The sequence below is a fragment of the Chiloscyllium plagiosum genome, unplaced genomic scaffold (assembly GCF_037043375.1).
Source record: "Chiloscyllium plagiosum isolate Xiang-an unplaced genomic scaffold, Cpla_swu_hap1 HiC_scaffold_12, whole genome shotgun sequence".
NCBI lineage: Eukaryota > Metazoa > Chordata > Chondrichthyes > Orectolobiformes > Hemiscylliidae > Chiloscyllium > Chiloscyllium plagiosum.
In genome coordinates this window covers 78,695,041-78,712,117 of record NW_028270150.1, presented here as the reverse complement: position 1 = coordinate 78,712,117, position 17,077 = coordinate 78,695,041, and the positions used below count along the sequence as shown (strand labels likewise).

The 17,077-nt window shown below is 41.2% G+C and overlaps 1 protein-coding gene across 4 annotated transcripts in view; it reads left to right on the top strand.

Moving 5' to 3' along the window:
* gpm6bb (glycoprotein M6Bb) overlaps positions 1-17,077 on the top strand; it is a 197,792-nt gene that overhangs the window by 112,842 nt on the left and 67,873 nt on the right. Inside the window, exon 1 of one of the 4 annotated variants that reach the window (XM_043700578.2) lies at positions 5,738-5,984. The exons of 1 other annotated variant lie outside the window; for it this stretch is intronic. In XM_043700578.2, coding sequence (XP_043556513.1) covers positions 5,921-5,984 — 64 coding nt within the window. In that variant the 5' untranslated portion in view covers positions 5,738-5,920. Of the gene's footprint in view, positions 1-5,737; positions 5,985-9,152; positions 9,172-17,077 lie in introns of those variants that run through there. 2 more of the 4 variants (XM_043700580.2, XM_087992968.1) reach the window with 2 other exon arrangements.

Below are 17,077 nucleotides of genomic sequence, written 5' to 3'. Positions count from 1 at the left end.
GAAGAGCATTTTACAAGCAGTTATCATGGCTTTTGTATTTGTAATAAAAATGGTAACCTGCATTTTTTTATTAATTGATGTGCGTTAGAAAAAAATAATTTCTCTGTGCCTGTCAAACTAAATCGATTTGGTAAGTGGGCTGAGGTTGTTGCCAAGTGCTGGCAAAAGCAGTTCCTGTTTGCAGATTTGTGTGATTCAGAATGCTGTGAATGTTTCCAAAGAAATGGCAATATGTCCAGAGGGGAGTTTTCTTTTTATTTCTCTGGAATAGTAGGGTTTTTAACGGCATGCAGACCAGGTTTGTATTTCAGGCTCCTTTTTTAAGATTCTCAAGTTGCATCTTCCTTCACTTTATGTATGGAGACCACTGGTGCCAGATTAACCCCCCCCCCCCCCCACCTTGAGCCATTAGCTGTGTTCTGGAAAAGAAACAATCAAATAAAAGCTAGCCTTATGCAAATGGCGTTCTCAGAATTTGTGCTGCAATTACCCCAGAAAGTTTGATTTAGTTCCCATGTCACAGCTCCGATATGAATGATGATGAAGGAGAGGACAATAGGAGCTGTTCTCAATGGTGAGACTCTGCTGCTCTCTCTCCCATTATCTATTCACAGCCGAGCTGAATAGATCTGAAGAGATCATTCACCCGTGAAGACCCAGGGCCGGCAAGCTGCTCGGAGACATCACTTTCTCATGGGCCGCATCCACTTTGCTGCTGCTCCACGGGACAATGTTAACAGCGAAGCCATCGTAGGACTGAAATGCAAGAGTTATATAAAACCAACAGCACATGTCTTTGTGATTCCTATTTCTGCCATGTCTCTCTCTCTCTCTCTCTCTCTCACACACACACACACGATACATATTGCTTGCTGAAGCCACACTCATTTAAAAATACTTCCAAATTTGCTGCAGTATTAACATGAAGAATGTGATTTGGGGCAATCTTCACGGCTAAATGTGGTGAAGCTCAGTTGCATTTGCACAGCAGGAAAATGAGTAAGCATTCAAGTGTTCCGCAGTTTTCTTAAGAAATTCTGCTGCAAGTTCGGTCTGGCTGCCAAATCCATCACTCCCTGGTATCTATCATTGGCTGACTCACTGCTTACAACCTTGATATCAACCTTTGATCCTGTTCCTGGCTATGCGTCTGTCCCATCAGAGAGGTTGTCTGTTTCCCTCACTTTGATATTGCTGCACTCCGTGCCATTGCAAGTCACCTGCTACTGAAATCCTCCCCCCTCCTTACCTCTAAATCTAGCTGTTTCAGCAAACCCCAGGCCGCCCTCCCATATTTCACCCTCCATAAACTCTAGCTCATCCAAGACACTGCTGCCTATATCTTAACTTTCACCAAGCCCCATGGACCGTTACCCACTGTGCTCATTGAAAACGTGGCTCCAGTTGAGCAATGCCTCCAAGTAGAAATTATCATTCTTGCTTTCAAATCCTGCTACCATCTTGCCTCTCCCTGTTTCCATAACCACCTTCAGCTTCAGAACCTCTGAGATAGCTGTGATCCTCAAATTCTGGTCTCCTGGGCATGTCCTCCAATTTTCATTTGACCTATCATTGGTGGCCATGTCTGCAGCTGCTTAAATCTTAAGCTCTGGAGTTTTATCCCTCTACTCCTCCAGCTCTCGAACTCTCTTTCATTGAAGACTCTCCTGAAAATCCACTTCCAACCAGTCCATTGGTGACATGCGCTGCCATTACCTTATGTGGCTCGATATCAACTTCTGTTTGACAGTGCTCTTACATAGTGCCTTGGGATGCTTTACCTGGTTAAGGGCACAATTGAAATACAGGTTTTATATTGGAGACGAGTTAGATTTCTCCAAGTGACTTTGTTATGCATGATCCTCACTGGGGAGTTTTACTGGATGCACAAGGGATTTGTAGGCAGACAACACAGTGGGACTGGACATTTGGATTGGGGATTATTGGGAAGGCGGGAGGGGAAAATCATATGAATATAGCCATGCATGTGATGGGGTGTGTTATTCCAGTGCGAGGTATTATGCTGACTGATGTTGGAAAGGAAGGTTTGAATGTTGGTCCTGTGCAACCTCTAATGCGTTCCCTCTTTCCTGTCATGTTTGGATGTTCTGAGAGTTTAGAGAAATTGCAAGAGTAGTGTTCTGCTGTGATACTTCTAATAAGAACTTTACCCATCAGGAATGTCTTAAGAAAGTTACTTTGTGTGAGCCAAACATCATAACTCACTAATTTAGTTTGGCCCGGAAAACCAAGTGGAAAATCTCCTCCCCTGCATACATTGAAGAGACAGGAGTAGTGTATAAATAGAAACTAATGCTGGTGCCATTGATGTACTGTATTTAGAAACTCAGGTAATTGTTTTAAAAGACTGGATTTTTATGGAGTCGGGGATACGCTGGAGGGGTGAAAATAGCCAAATTCTGGGAATCGGGGGTTTAAACTTTTCAGAAGCACCTTTTTAAGGGTATTGCCTGATTTGGATTGTGAACTGGCACACTCAACCTGGTTAGCTGCACAATAGGGATAGACGTGAACCAGTTGTCTGCAATTTCGGTGGAATTAAGCCAGCTTTTCGAAAAGCCAAAGACTGTACCACTTCAGCCATGTTTCAAACTGTAGTCTGGATGTAAAGAAAGTTCAAAAGGCTTTTTGTTCTAAACCAGGTTATGCTCCAATATCAATCCCAGGTCCTTCGTGGTCTCTAAACCAAGCTGTTCCATTTCAACCACTTTACACTATGGAATCAACAAACACTATAATGACAAAGGAATGTGTTTTTTAAAAAAAGTCATTCATTCATAACTTTTTTACTTTCATTTTTAAAAAATGTTCTTCTTACAATAGGATAATATAAGTTTGATTCATCCTGATCCTTTAAGAGTATAAAAACATAAGAACTAGGAGCAGGAGTCGGCCATCTGGCCCATCGACTCTGCTCCACCATTCAATCAGATCATAGCTGGTCTTAAAATACCAGTAGCAGAAACTAAAAGCACTCGAACTCTTTAATCCTGTGTAAAAGAAGTTGTGTAATTGACAGAAGAGATCAAAGACCTGGAATTGTCAATCAAGCAACACTTCTCTGTTTCAGCAGTCAAATGGATATCGAGGGTGCTCAGCCAATACTTGTTATGTATTCGTTACACATTTAGAAATTGGTGTTGTAACTGTGGTGCACACACAACCTGTTCCAATACTGTCAAATAATGTCTGAAAATGTGTTGCTGGAAAAGCGCAGCAGGTCAGGCAGCATCCAGGGAACAGGAGAATCGACGTTTCGGGCATAAGCCCTTCTTCAGGAATGGGCTTATGCCCGAAACGTCGATTCTCCTGTTCCCTGGATGCTGCCTGACCTGCTGCGCTTTTCCAGCAACACATTTTCAGCTCTGATCTCCAGCATCTGCAGACCTCACTTTCTCCTGTCAAATAATGTCATCAATAAAATGATAGAAGGGGACATCACTAGTGATATCAAAGGGCACTTCCTCAGCAATAAACTGCTCCCTGACATTTAGTTTGTGTTCCACCAGGGCCATTCATCTCCTGACCACATTACAGCCTTAGTTCAAGCATGGAAAAAGTGCCAAGTTCCAGAGGGCAAGTGAGAGTGACTGCTTTTGATTTCAAGACTGCATTTGACCAATTATGGCATTAAGAAACCCTAGCAATATTTGATTTAGGGGAAAAGCCATCTGCTGGTTAAATTCATACCTAGCACAAAGAAAGATAGTAGTGGTTATTGAAGGTTGGTCATCTCTATATTGTGTGCTTGGCTCAACTATTTTCATCTACTTCATCACTGATCTTCCCTCCATCATAAGGTCAGAAGTGGGGATGTTCACCGATGATCGCACAATGTTCAGCACCATTCGCAACTCCTCAGATACTGAAACATTGAATTTCAAAATGAAGTTACCAATGACAAGAAACTGAATTGGACTAGCCATATAAATACTGTGGCTGCAAGAGCAGGTCAGAGACTAGGAATCCCACAGTAGGTACTCACCTCCTGACTCTTGTCAATCACCTATAAAGCAACAGTCAGGAGTCTGATAGAATACTCCACACTTGACTGAATGAATGCAGCTCCAACAACACTCAAAGCCTGACACCATCCATATCAAAACAGCCTACTTAACTGGCACCACATCTTCAAACATTGATTCCCTCAATAGCAGTACAGTGTACCAGCTACATGATACACTGCAGAAATTCACCACAGTTCCTGAGATAGCTCTTTCAAACCCTTTGACCACATCCATCTGGACAAATAAGGGCAGCAGATACATGGTAAAACTATCACCTGCAAATTCCCCTTCAAGCCACTCACTATCCTGACTTGGAAATTTCGCTGTTTTTTTTTTGTTGAATCAAAGTCCTGGAACTTCTTCCATAATGGCATTGTAGCTTTACTTACATCAAAAGATATGCAGGTTAGGTAGATTGGTCATGCTAAATTGCTAATAGTGACCAGGGATGCGCAGGCTAGGTAGATTAGCTGTGGGAAATGTAGGGTTCTCTGGATAAGATAGGGTGTGAGATGCTGTTTGGAGGGTCAGTGTGGTCTTCATGGGCCAAATGGCCTGCTTCCACACTCTAGAGATTCTATGATACACCAAATGGGCTGCAGCGGTCCAAGAAGTCAACTTAACTCCACTTTCTCAAGGGCAATTGATGCTGGGCATTAAATGCTGTCCCAGCCAATAGTCCTCACAAGCCATGTATTAATTTTGAAAGGCCATCATTGGACAATGTAGAGATTTGGTGGGAAGCAGAGGTGGGGTGTAGTCAATTTTAACCTAAACTTACCATTGGGAAATAGTGCAGCACTTGTCTTACATTCAATTTGATTTTCCTCTCCACTGAAATCAACTGAGACTATTACGGGAAGAGTGTAGAAACAAACCTGAAAGGGAAGCTTAGAAGGACCAGAAAGTCTACTTGAACAGGGTGTGTCAGATTACTACAATATTCAGGTTTTGTATTGCTCAGTCAGTTCACCTTTTCTATTGAATTCTCTGGGCATCAGGACTTACAACAGAATCGCAGTCTAGCAGGGCCTTGCCAAGTTATATATTAAATAAGTATAAGATAGGAGTTTATTTATGAATAATTGAGTTATAGCATTTTAATACAATTTAATTGATTTGGTATCTTCATATTGAGCTAAGAAAGTATTTTTGCAAACAACTAATGGTTCACTCTTCAGCTTTATTGACCTCAGTGTTAATTATGTACTTTTTATGATTTGTGAATTTACTGTAAATATAAGGTGCAGTGCTCGCTCAAAATCCAGCAGCCAGTGCTGGGATTTGCATGGAAATTTGGAAAAGAGCAAAGAGACAATTGGCATAAGTTTAAACATTCAGAGCACGATTTAATGGTGCTCTTTGAGAAAAGTGGTCCTCCCATTGTGTGGTGGATGTGTATTCTCCTCCGAGACAGCACATGATGGGGTTTACTTGGTGACTGCTGTGAGTGGATGGGGTCCCTTTCATTGTGCACACAAACTCTCTTATAATGTAATCAATCCACTCTTCAGTGATGCGGCTCATTGTCATTTTATTCAGAGCATTTCAGAGAACAGGCAGTGGATGAAGAAATGTACTTTTAAACTGGAATTGGGCAGGGACTCGAGCAGAATTTTAATTCTGAAGAGCTGTTTTATAAGTGGAATCCTCTGTGACGTATATTGTGACTGGTCGTTGGCAGGAATCTTCACAGACCAGTGAGTTGAGTAAAATCAGATCTGACAAGACCTCTGCATCTCTGGAAAAAAAAACAGTGCTTTACAAAAACTGCACAGAGCAGCTCAGTCACTGCCCCCGTGTGAGTTTAAGGTGAAGAAGAAAAGGACAGGAAAACAAAGCGAAGCCAGAGAGAAGAAAGCGTTGTCTCTGAGTTTGTCTTTGTGTATAGAATGAAGCCAATCTTGGAAACTACAACCACCGGGGAAAACGATGAAGCAAGCCAAGAGAGCAAAGGTACTGTGCCACAGGGGCTCATCTCTGAGCTATTTATGGGTCTGTATCCACATGCATACAAAGAGGTTTTAAACACTGCCTATAAGTTGCCTCTGGCTCTGAATTTTGCTCTGCTGTTTTACAGCAGCTTCAGCTTTTATAGAAATTAAAGAATATTTTAAATTTTATTGAATGCTCATGTGAATGTCCATTGATGACCTTATTGTTTTCTCTGTTCATACATGTTTGATACGCATCATGGTGGATAGAGAAAGGCTTTTCAGGAGCATAACCATGTTGTAGCTGATCAATGGGATCAAATTCGCCATTTCATCAGACTCAATAAATCTAGTGCACTCTTGCATCTCTCACCGAAAGCTACTATCATTGATTTAATACATTACCAGACAGTAATGGGATTCAACTGTCAGAATAAGTTTTTGGTAAATGGAGGTTGTCAGTAGAGTATTCATCATCATCAGGATGCATATTGGGAGAGACTAGCTGTTTTAATTTAATGTATTCTAAAGCATAATTCACCACTAGTGGGTTGGAAACCAGTTATCCTGCTGGATTAAGTATCAAATGTTTATGTACAAATACACGATATAATTGCCTGAAATTTTGCAAATTGCTTTCCTCTGGTTAGTTTTGCATCTTTCTCACAGCTATAAATACTCTTTGGTGTCTTGGTTTACCTCCTTTAAACTTGAGCTTTCTGTATTCAATTAATTATAGTTAATGTAAATGTAACGGGCCCTCTCTGGAGAATTATGCAGCAGTTATTAAGATTCCATCACCCTAAATGGCTTTCGTTGTCTGCAAATAGTGTTGATTTTTCTTTTCCCCCCCTCTGTGTTTCTATACATTTGGAATCTGCAATTATGGCCAGGTTATTTGCATTTAGCAGGAAAATGAGATTCATTAAAGTTCCTGTAACACGTTGATACTTCTTCATGTTAACTTTAAGTGTAGGTAGAGGGACAGAGAGGTTCCAATTGTCTGTGTAAAATTCCTTTTACTGTACTGAAATTGGTTTTCCACTATAATTTTGTACGTTACTGTACCTTTATATCAATCAATTCCAATGTGTTGTCTGATATTTTCTGGTTAATAACCAAAGTGGCTTTATCAACCTCCTGCCACTTTGACATAATTACAGACTACCAGCTCTTTCTAACTCACTATGTTAGGTTTAGGAACCCTTTTCCTGAAACCAGATGGAGGATCTTGGCTACCAAGGCAAGCAGGTTGAGTTTGAAAATGTCCTGCTTGACAACAAAGCGGGAGTGTTACTCTGGGGAGGGAGCAGTGGGTATGGGTTTGAGTTAGGCCTGCTTGGCCTAGAAGCAGGCTGTGGGTGCCTAGGGGGCAGGTGATTAATGAGGCCTAAAAGTTTGGCCTCCATTTCTTTGTCGGTAGTTATTTTCAAAACTGAGAAACCCTCTAGTCCATATCCCTCCATCACAGTTCCTTAATCCATAATACTAGTCCTTGGGCAAAGGTCAACAAAGAGCTCTTTTGACATTGTATCAAAGGTGTCCAAAAGCATTGAGGCTGAGGAGCTTGCAGCTTTCTTCAGGAGTTATAAAAAAAAACCTCAGATGCTGGCAGTTATTCAGATTATATCTGCTCAAGAGCCTTTTTATCTACTTCATCAGTTTATGACTCCCACGTTGCAGGTTGAGATCCTTGCAGCAGCCGTTCTGGAGTATTATTTGAAAGCCGCACTGATTTCAAATGGACTTGCTGAGTTCAGGTTTCAATCCTGTTTGATCCATGTCTTGCTCCTTGCCCTGCACTCGCAAAAAATGTGAATCTCAGAAACTGGGCCCGTTTTCTGCATCTGGGGAGATGCCAGCTGACATTTTAATGCATCTTTAGGATTTTCCTAAATTCCAGAAAATGCGTCCCCTTAATTTCAATGGTGCGTTTTGTTTTCTTCCTTGAGTGGCTGGGTCAGTAATAACTGTGAGCATTCCTAGTTCTGAGTGACTTGTAGTCTATTACATTTGTGTGGTTCCTGGCAGGGGTTATATGCTTCTTGGGAAGCTTGCCTGTCCAAATCCATGAAATCTAGTTGGGAGCAGGATGACATTGGGGCCTGCAGGCCCCAGTGTCTTAACTCACAATACTCTTAGTCATGCAATGTATTAATTTTACATTCCTCATCCTTATTTCAACTCTCCCTATGGCCTTTGCCCCACCCTATCTGTCTAATATCCTCCAGCCCACAACCACAACCAGATATCTATAATTGTGGCCTGTTGTACATTCCTAGTTATAATTGCCAAATCATTTGGCGATTGTGCCTTCAGTTTGCAGGGGCAAAATTTTTTGGAATTCTCTCTTGCACATCTCGACCTCGCTTCCTTGCTTTCTTGTTTTCACTGTCTCCTTAAAACATTAACAAACTCCTTCGGACATTTCATTATGATGAAAGGGTTATACAAATGTAGGTTATTATAAACAATCTGATAGTATGATGGTGCCTCTGTTCAGGCTGTTATGTGCAGCTAAACATATAAAGAATGATTGTCTTTAAAGAGGCCACAAAGAAACATGCAGTTCCCATGTGCTTCAAACGGGGAAAAAATAAGGGAGAGTCCGTAAGCTCAGGGTTTTCACTCTTGTGTTATTGCTCTGTGATTTTCCTTAGAATGAGGGAACTTGTGCCCGCAGCTCAAATAGTTCTGGCCATATGTAGCCCAGAATGCATTGCAGGCAGGTTCGCTCCTGTTACTGCCTCCTCTTCACGGTATCTGCCAAGGAATAACTCTGTGCTTAGGACTGTCGAAGGACCTCACTGATTTATCCTTGGGCAGCATATTGAGGCCTTGCCAGGTGCTCTGCCCTGTGTGGGGAACTGCAGTTGCCCAATAACTAGCAGTGAGCAATAGGTAGATGAAACTCGCTTTAATATTGCCCTGTAACCGATAATGCAGAGGAATCCAGGCTGTTACTGGTAAACATTTTAATTAAATGCAGAGTTCAATGCCAAAACTAAACAGTATTTAAATTCATATTTTTTTAAGGGTACCAAAAGAATTATTCGTCTTCCATTGCTGTTCCAAATTGTTTTCTTTTCCATTAACCTCAACTTGGGAACAAGATCAGAAGCTACAAGGCTCCCTAACCCAGCAAGGATTTTATTCATGGCATTATTGCAATTGTGGTCAAACACCCCATAATTTTCTACATAACATGGGTAAGGAATTTGAATTTTGCTTATTAAACTTGCCCTCTGGTCTATGAAATTGCTCTGTTACAACTAGTCATAAAGCAGATCACCAGAAATTAAAATGTGTATAGATTTCAGTCACGTTACTGGGATTTTGTCCCTCAATGGAGAAATTAAAAAGGTACCGAGCTTCAGTTTTTTAAGATGGTAGATTGGTTTTCTTGTGCTTTCCCAAACCAGTGCCATTTTTCTGAAGCCATCCCAAGGGTCAGGAAGGATTTACCTGCCATCCACACATGCACAGCTTCTGAGGCTAGGGTCACTATTGTGAGGACCATAGGAACACACCATACACATGCACCGATGTGGGTTTTTTGAACTCTTAAATAAAAATGCAGCTTCCTGGGAATTTGTGACTACTGGGAAGCCTTCTGAGGGGATGGAAACATTCTGAAAGGTGAAGTGTTTTGTATTGTAGATGTGTTTTTGCTGCAGCGTTTAATTGTAAGGCTTTGTCCTGCAAAGATCAATTGAGCACTATATTGACACGAATACATTTTTCCATTGTAGCACATTTTCCAATGCGTTAAAAATGTAGAAAATTGAGTGACTGACAGTGTTAAAAGATTAATACAAATCCAGGCACTGGAATTTGCCCAATAGGGCGGCACAGTGGCTCACTGATTAGCATTGCTGCCTCACAGGACCAGGGACCTGGGTTTGATTCCAGCCACAGGCAACTGTCTGTGTGGAGTTTGCACATTGTCCGTGTGTGTGCGTGGGTTTCCTCTGTGTGCTCTGGTTTCCTCCCACAGTCCAAAGATGTGCAGGTCAGGTGAATTGGTCATGCTAAATATTCAAGGATGTGTAAGTCTTTTGTATTAGTTAGTGGAATGGGTCTGAGTAGGTTACTCTTTGGAGGTTCGGTGTGGATATGTTGGGCCAAAGGGCCTGTTTTCACACTGTGGGGAATCTATGATTATTTATTTACAAACAATCTGCTTTGAAATGTAGAAGTCCCAGTGTATTCTTGCAGCTTCAGCCTCTGGAGATGGGAAGCTAATGTTTTGAAAACTGGTATTTATGAATGTTTCTGAGTTCAAAAAGATATGGTGCATTGATAATAGCTATTTGGCGTGAATAAGTGACAGCTTTAAAGGGATGTAATCATATATTCTACCTTTATAGTTACAGGTGCATGACTATTTATTTATGCAACTTAATGGCCATAGAGTCATTGAGTCATATAGCATGGAAACAGACCTTTCAGTCCAGTTGGTCCCTGCCAACCATGTTCCCAAACTAAACTAGTCCCACCTGCCCGCATTTTGTCCATATCATTCCAAATCTTTGCTATTCATATACTTATCCAAATGAGTTTTAAACATTTTAACTGTACCTGCATCCATCATTTCCTCTGGTAGTTCATTCCACACACTAACCACTCTCTGTGTAAAAATAAAAAATTGCACGTCATATCTTTTTAAATCTTTCTCCTCTCATCTTAAAAATATGTCCCCTGGTTTTGAACTGCCCCACCTTAGGGAAAAGGTCTTTGCTAATCATCTTATCTATACCCCTCATAATTTTATAAACCTCTATAAGGTTACCCCTCAAACTCCTATGCTCCAATGACAAAAGTCCCAGCCTATTTTTATAACTGAACCCCTCTATTCCTGGCAACATCCTGGTAAAGCTTTTCTGAACCCTCTCCAGTTTAATAGCTTTCCTATAAGGGTGACCAGAACTGCACACAGTCCTTCAGAAGAGGGCTCACCAACCAGTTAAAGTATTAACATAGGGTGGCATGATGCCTCAGTGGTTAGCACTGCTGCCTCAGGGCACCAGCGACCCGGGTTTGATTCCGGTCTCTGGCAACTGTCTATGTGGAGTTTGCACATTCTCCCCGTGTCTGCGTTGGTTTCCTCCCACTGTCCAAAGATGTGCAGGTCAGGTGAATCAGCCATGCTAAATTGCCTATTCTGTTCAGGGATGTATAAGTTAGGTGCATTAGTCAGGGACCAATATAGGGTAGTGGGAATGGGTCTGGGTGGGTTACTCTTCAGAGGGTCGGTGTGGACTTGTTGGGCCGAAGGGCCTGTTTCCACACTGTAGGGATTCTAATTCCTAAAAAAAGTTCCCATTTTCATGCTTACCTCTGCCCCTTTTTCATATCTTTATAGATTTAAAAGAATTCCCATAGCATTGCAGAATTCCTGAGGATTGCATATAGTAAATACTATGTGACGAAGTATAGACAATCATTAGGGAAAGTGGTGTATCTGAGAGGTATATAGGGGTGTGTGGCAGCTGCGGGTGGAACGATGATGTTGGCAGTTGGGCTGCTATCTTGCTTTTTAACCAACCTGCTCCCACATCCGTAATTCTCCTGCACAAAGAAACGCTTTGTGAAAAATGCATTTTGAACCCGAAGCTTGTTCAAAAAGGCAAAAGCTCTACGGAAAGTCACACCTGCATTGATGGAGATGGGAAACTGCATAGATTAGGTATCTCCTAGACTGTGTGAAGGTACAGCCTGGAGTGTACATGATGGTGGATGAGCTGAACCCCTTTCATATTCAGTGCAAAGGAGCTCTCTTCAAAAAGCTAGTTTGGTTTCCCAGATGCTGCAGCAGTGCAGTAGACTGGCTGAATCCTGTTTGATCTCTTTGTAGTCATGTGTGCAGATGGGATAGAAAAATGAGCATTCTTAGATGCAGATTCCAATGGATCACAAAGTGGTGGGCAGACTGAAATCTAGTGCTGGCTTAATAATGACTCTCTTTATATAAAAACACAGGCATCATATGGAGAACACCCACACAACCACAGAACAAATACTTACATCTTGTCTGAGCTCATGACATTAAATCAGATGACCCTCCCAACATCTGAAATGTAAACCTATTTAAAGGTCCAGATTGCATCAATATTTCCTTGAAATACCATAGACAAGCTCTCATTTGAAAGGAAAATGAATATTTTTACACCTTTCACAGTAACTGGAAGTTTCCTGAGAAAACGTTATGCGAGTCATACTAATTTATTTATTCCAACATCAAAACAGAAATAAAACATCTGGTTAATCAACACTTGAAATAGGAAAATGGATTAACCTTAAACCTGCTGTGAATTTTTAAAATTCTCTGCTTTCAGTTTAGATCTGCCGCATTCATGTGACATTTTTGTTTATTTCTCTGATCTATTCAAACCTTGGCTCAGATCAGAGATGTGACATCTGGTTGCCATTTAGAATGGTAGCTGTCGCTTTGGGGACTTGGAATAGACCAGTCTGGGCATAATGCTCATTCAGCACAGCCAGCGAGACCCAGTGAAATCATCCATTTCCACATGTTGGGGTTAGGGAAGTGTGAGAGTTGGAGGAGAAACAATGTCTTCTCCAAATTGGATGGTAATGTTGGGTTATGAGCAGTTTGTGGGAACGTCCAAACATGGAAGCTGCACTCTTCATCCATCTTTCTCTGAAGTACGTTGAGCATCACTATGGTAGCAGGTTTGGACGCTGTTAACTTTTTGAAAACTTGATCAGTTTAGATTGAAGCTGAAAATGTGTTGCTGGAAAAGCGCAACAGGTCGGTCAGCATCCAAGGAGCAGGAGAATCGACATTTCGGGCATAAGCCCTTCTTCAGGAATGAGGAAAGTGTATCCAGCAGGCTAAGATAAAAGGTAGGGAGGAGGGACTTGGGGGAGGGGCGTTGGAAATGCAATAGGTGGAAGGAGGTCAAGGTGAGGGTGATAGGCTGGAGTGGGGTGGGGGCGGAGAGGTCAGGAAGAAGATTGCAGGTTAGGAAGGTGGTGCTGAGTTCGAGGGATTTGACTGAGACAAGGTGGAGGGAGGGGAAATGAGGAAACTGGAGAAATCTGAGTTCATCCGTTGTGGTTGGAGGGTTCCTAGGCGAGAGATAAGGCGCTCTTCCTCCAACCGTCGTATTGCTATGGTCTGGCGATGGAGGAGTCCAAGGACCTGCATGTCCTTGGTGGAGTGGGAGGGGGAGTTGAAGTGTTGAGCCACGGGGGGGTTGGGTTGGTTGGTCCGGGTGTCCCAGAGGTGTTCTCTGAAACATTCCGCAAGTAACCCAACCAACCCAACCCCCCCGTGGCTCAACACTTCAACTCCCCCTCCCACTCCACCAAGGACATGCAGGTCCTTGGACTCCTCCATCGCCAGACCATAGCAATACGACGGTTGGAGGAAGAGCGCCTTATCTCCCGCCTAGGAACCCTCCAACCACAACGGATGAACTCAGATTTCTCCAGTTTCCTCATTTCCCCTCCCTCCACCTTGTCTCAGTCAAATCCCTCGAACTCAGCACCGCCTTCCTAACCTGCAATCTTCTTCCTGACCTCTCCGCCCCCACCCCACTCCAGCCTATCACCCTCACCTTGACCTCCTTCCACCTATCGCATTTCCAACACCCCTCCCCTAAGTCCCTCCTCCCTACCTTTTATCTTAGCCTGCTGGACACACTTTCCTCATTCCTGAAGAAGGGCTTATGCCCGAAACGTCGAATCTCCTGCTCCTTGGATGCGGCCTGACCTGCTGCGCTTTTCCAGCAACACATTTTCAGCTCTGATCTCCAGCATCTGCAGACCTCACTTTCTCCAGTTTAGATTGAACCCAGGCTCAACTGTAATTATTTGAGAGTTTAACACTTTTGAGGATTCATTGAAGGTGTTTTATGCTGTTCATAACTTCAATTTTTATAACATCTTTCACAACCTCCAGATCTCCCAAAGTGTGTTACATTTGATGAAACTGTGTTGTAATGTAATTTGGGAAAGGCGGCTATCAACTTACACAAAGAAAGATCCCAATTCAGAGAAGCAATAAAAGACCAAGTTATCTGTTTCACGTGATTTACTGAAGGATAGTTATTGGTCAGGGTACATGTAAAAACTCCCCTTCTGTTCTTTGAATAGGGCCGTATGTACAAAGTTATTGTATAAATCCATTTTTAAAATTGTGAACATGGTGTTTGCATGTTATATGTGCACACAGCCTATATATGTAAATTAGATGCAATGTAAGACCAAGTGATAGAAATCTGTGAGAATCTTGTAAAGCTGTTCATTTTTCTATTGATATTGCATATATATTTAATGTATTGATTGCTTTAAGTTTCCCTGCACTTCCTGGTATCTGATTCCTGATAGAAAATCCTCTGATCATTATTTATGAAACAATGGAAATTGCTTATGATTACCTGCCATGCTGAATTTGCACCAACTTACCTGTAGAGGTGTTGCAGCACCACCACTTGGGAGCAAGGATATTATTGGACGTTGATAAGGTTTGGTAGGCAGGTTTAGTTATAAAGGTGCATATATGAATTTTTAATGAAATGTAATATTGGGATAGAATAGAAGGCCTTGCAGCTGGAACACATCATGCCTGATCATACAAGGCTATACCAGGCCTATGTAAACAAAAAACGATTGAAAAAAGCTATAGAGTGTCTTCGTTCATGAATCACAAAAAGTTAGCATACTCCATTCAGCAGGTAATAAGGAAGACAAATGGAATATTGGCCTTTATTTCAAAGGAAATGGTGCATAAAAATAGGGAAGTCTTGCAAAACTGTACAAGGCACTAGCCAGCTGGAAATTGTGAACAGTTTTGATCCTCTTCTCTAAGGCAAGATATATTAGCATTGGGAGCCAGTACAAATAAGGCTGATACCAGGTAGGGAAGGACTATCAATGAGAGAGGTTGATTAGGTCGGACTTGTACTCATTGGAATTTAGAAGAATGCAAGGTGACCTTATTGAAATATATAAGATCCTTCGGAGCTTGACAAGGTAGAAGCAGAGAGTTATTTCTTCTCGTGGAAGTATATGGGGCTTGAGGGCTTAATCTCGGAATAAGAAGTCAGCCAAGTAGGACAGAGATGAGGAGGAATACCTTCTGTCAGAGGGTAGTCAATCTGAATTGACCATGGAGGGCTCTGAGGCTAGGTTGTTAAGTATATTTGAGGTTAAGATAGACATATTTTTAATTGGTAAGGGAATTAAGGGTATGAGAGAAAGCTGGCAGGTGAAGTTGAAGATTCTGATCAGCAATGATTTCATTGAATAGCAGAGCAGAATTAGTTGGCTGAATAGCCTATTATGGTCATATGGCCTTGTACAGTCATTCTTCTGTTTAATCAATCATTCTAACTAGAAATTTAGATCTTTGGTTTATTTGTCTTTAAAATGTTGATTTAATCAAGTAAGGGAATAAATTTCTTTGGTGAACAGCTAATTGTTTTCTTACACCCATTTGAGCTGACTATCAGTCTTTCACTACCCCCAAGTCCAGACACTTTTGCAGCTGCTTTTAATCTAACAGTTTTATGTAAAGTTGGTTTTTTTTAAAGAAAGAGTATTTTACTGAAACAATTTATGTTCTTTTTGCACTCTTCTTTCACACAAAGGTAAAGATTAACCTCCCTTGGGGAGCAATCTATGACGAAGAGAAGACAATTCTGCTTCCAATCAGAATCTCTTTACATATCCAGCTTCTAATCACTGTTTAATGATGCTGATGTTAAGGTTTAAACACTACATAGTAGTACCTCTGAAGGATCCCAGTCTTAAAAGAAGATGGGTATTTTATTGACAAACATTTCCTAGTCATATGTTTATTTGGTTCATCGTGTGTGCCATTTTGGGTGCTACAGTTTATCAATTACCATACAATTTGAATTGATAATCTGACAAAAATAATTAGCTTCAAAGAATCATAGTTTACAAGGGAGTGATTCAGCTGATGTCTCTCACAATGATCTGGGATCTCTCGATCGTAACTATTGGATACGAAGTGGTACTGTGAATAAGTGATGGAAGTTCAATTGAAGAGCATTTGAGAATTCGCATGTTAAATGTGCAATATAGACTAAAGTAGTTATTCAGTTACCAAATGTTAAAAGTGCATGTTGTAGAGATGAATGATTTATCAGTTATTTACTGAAATTGCAGATGAGAGAGGGAGGTATGTTCTGATGTAAGTGTGAGCTTGGTAGGTGTGTGATAGACACTCTGTTCTAAGATTGGAACTACAGCAGCTCTAGGTGGAGATACCTGCTGCCAAATTACCATGTTATATTAATTATCTTGTACATCATGTTAATAAACACCATTCAAGGAATGCTTTGAGGTCTGGCCTGAGCTTATTTGAAGAACGGATGAACCCATACTAAAACATGTCAGTGTTTTTGTTAAATACAAATGTTAGCAGTATCCCCAGTTAAAGAATGTTTGAGTAATCAAGTCATGAGTGTTCAGTCATGTTACTGACTGGATGACGTCAGTTCACTGGTCTCTGGTGTTAATGTTCCTTTAGAAAATGCTAGTGATTTTTCAAATTGAATAGGTGTACAAGCAAACAGGCCAAATAGTAAAGTTTTCCACATTTTTTAGTAAATCTTAGTGTAGGTTTTATTGCTTCTCCGGAAGCATCCAAGATTTATTTAATTTGCATGGACAGTTTTGACAAGCGCAGCCGAGTAAAGAGTATTCAGAACAAATCATAACTTGTTTGCCAGCCACCTTTTTTTTTTTCGATCCATTTTGTTTATCATCAGGCCAGTGAAAATTTCCAGATGGCAGCCAGTTCAGTTATAAAGATGCTGTTGAAATGAAGATTATTCTTAGTGTGCACGTTTGCTGAGGTGCTTTTCAGTAACCAAGATTGTTTGGTTCCCATATGATTTGGATCCTTAATTTGCACGTAAATAAACCTTTTAAACTGCAGATCAGCTGTGATTATGTCTGGCATATAATCCTTCCTTCTCACCTCCCCTCCTTTTTAAGGTTTAGTCTTTATAGACAATTATGGTGACATCTGGAACTGATTACCCTGTCTATCATATTGTAGAGCTGAATTGTTCAAGTGGATATAGAAGAACCATTGCTTTAATTGAGGCTTGA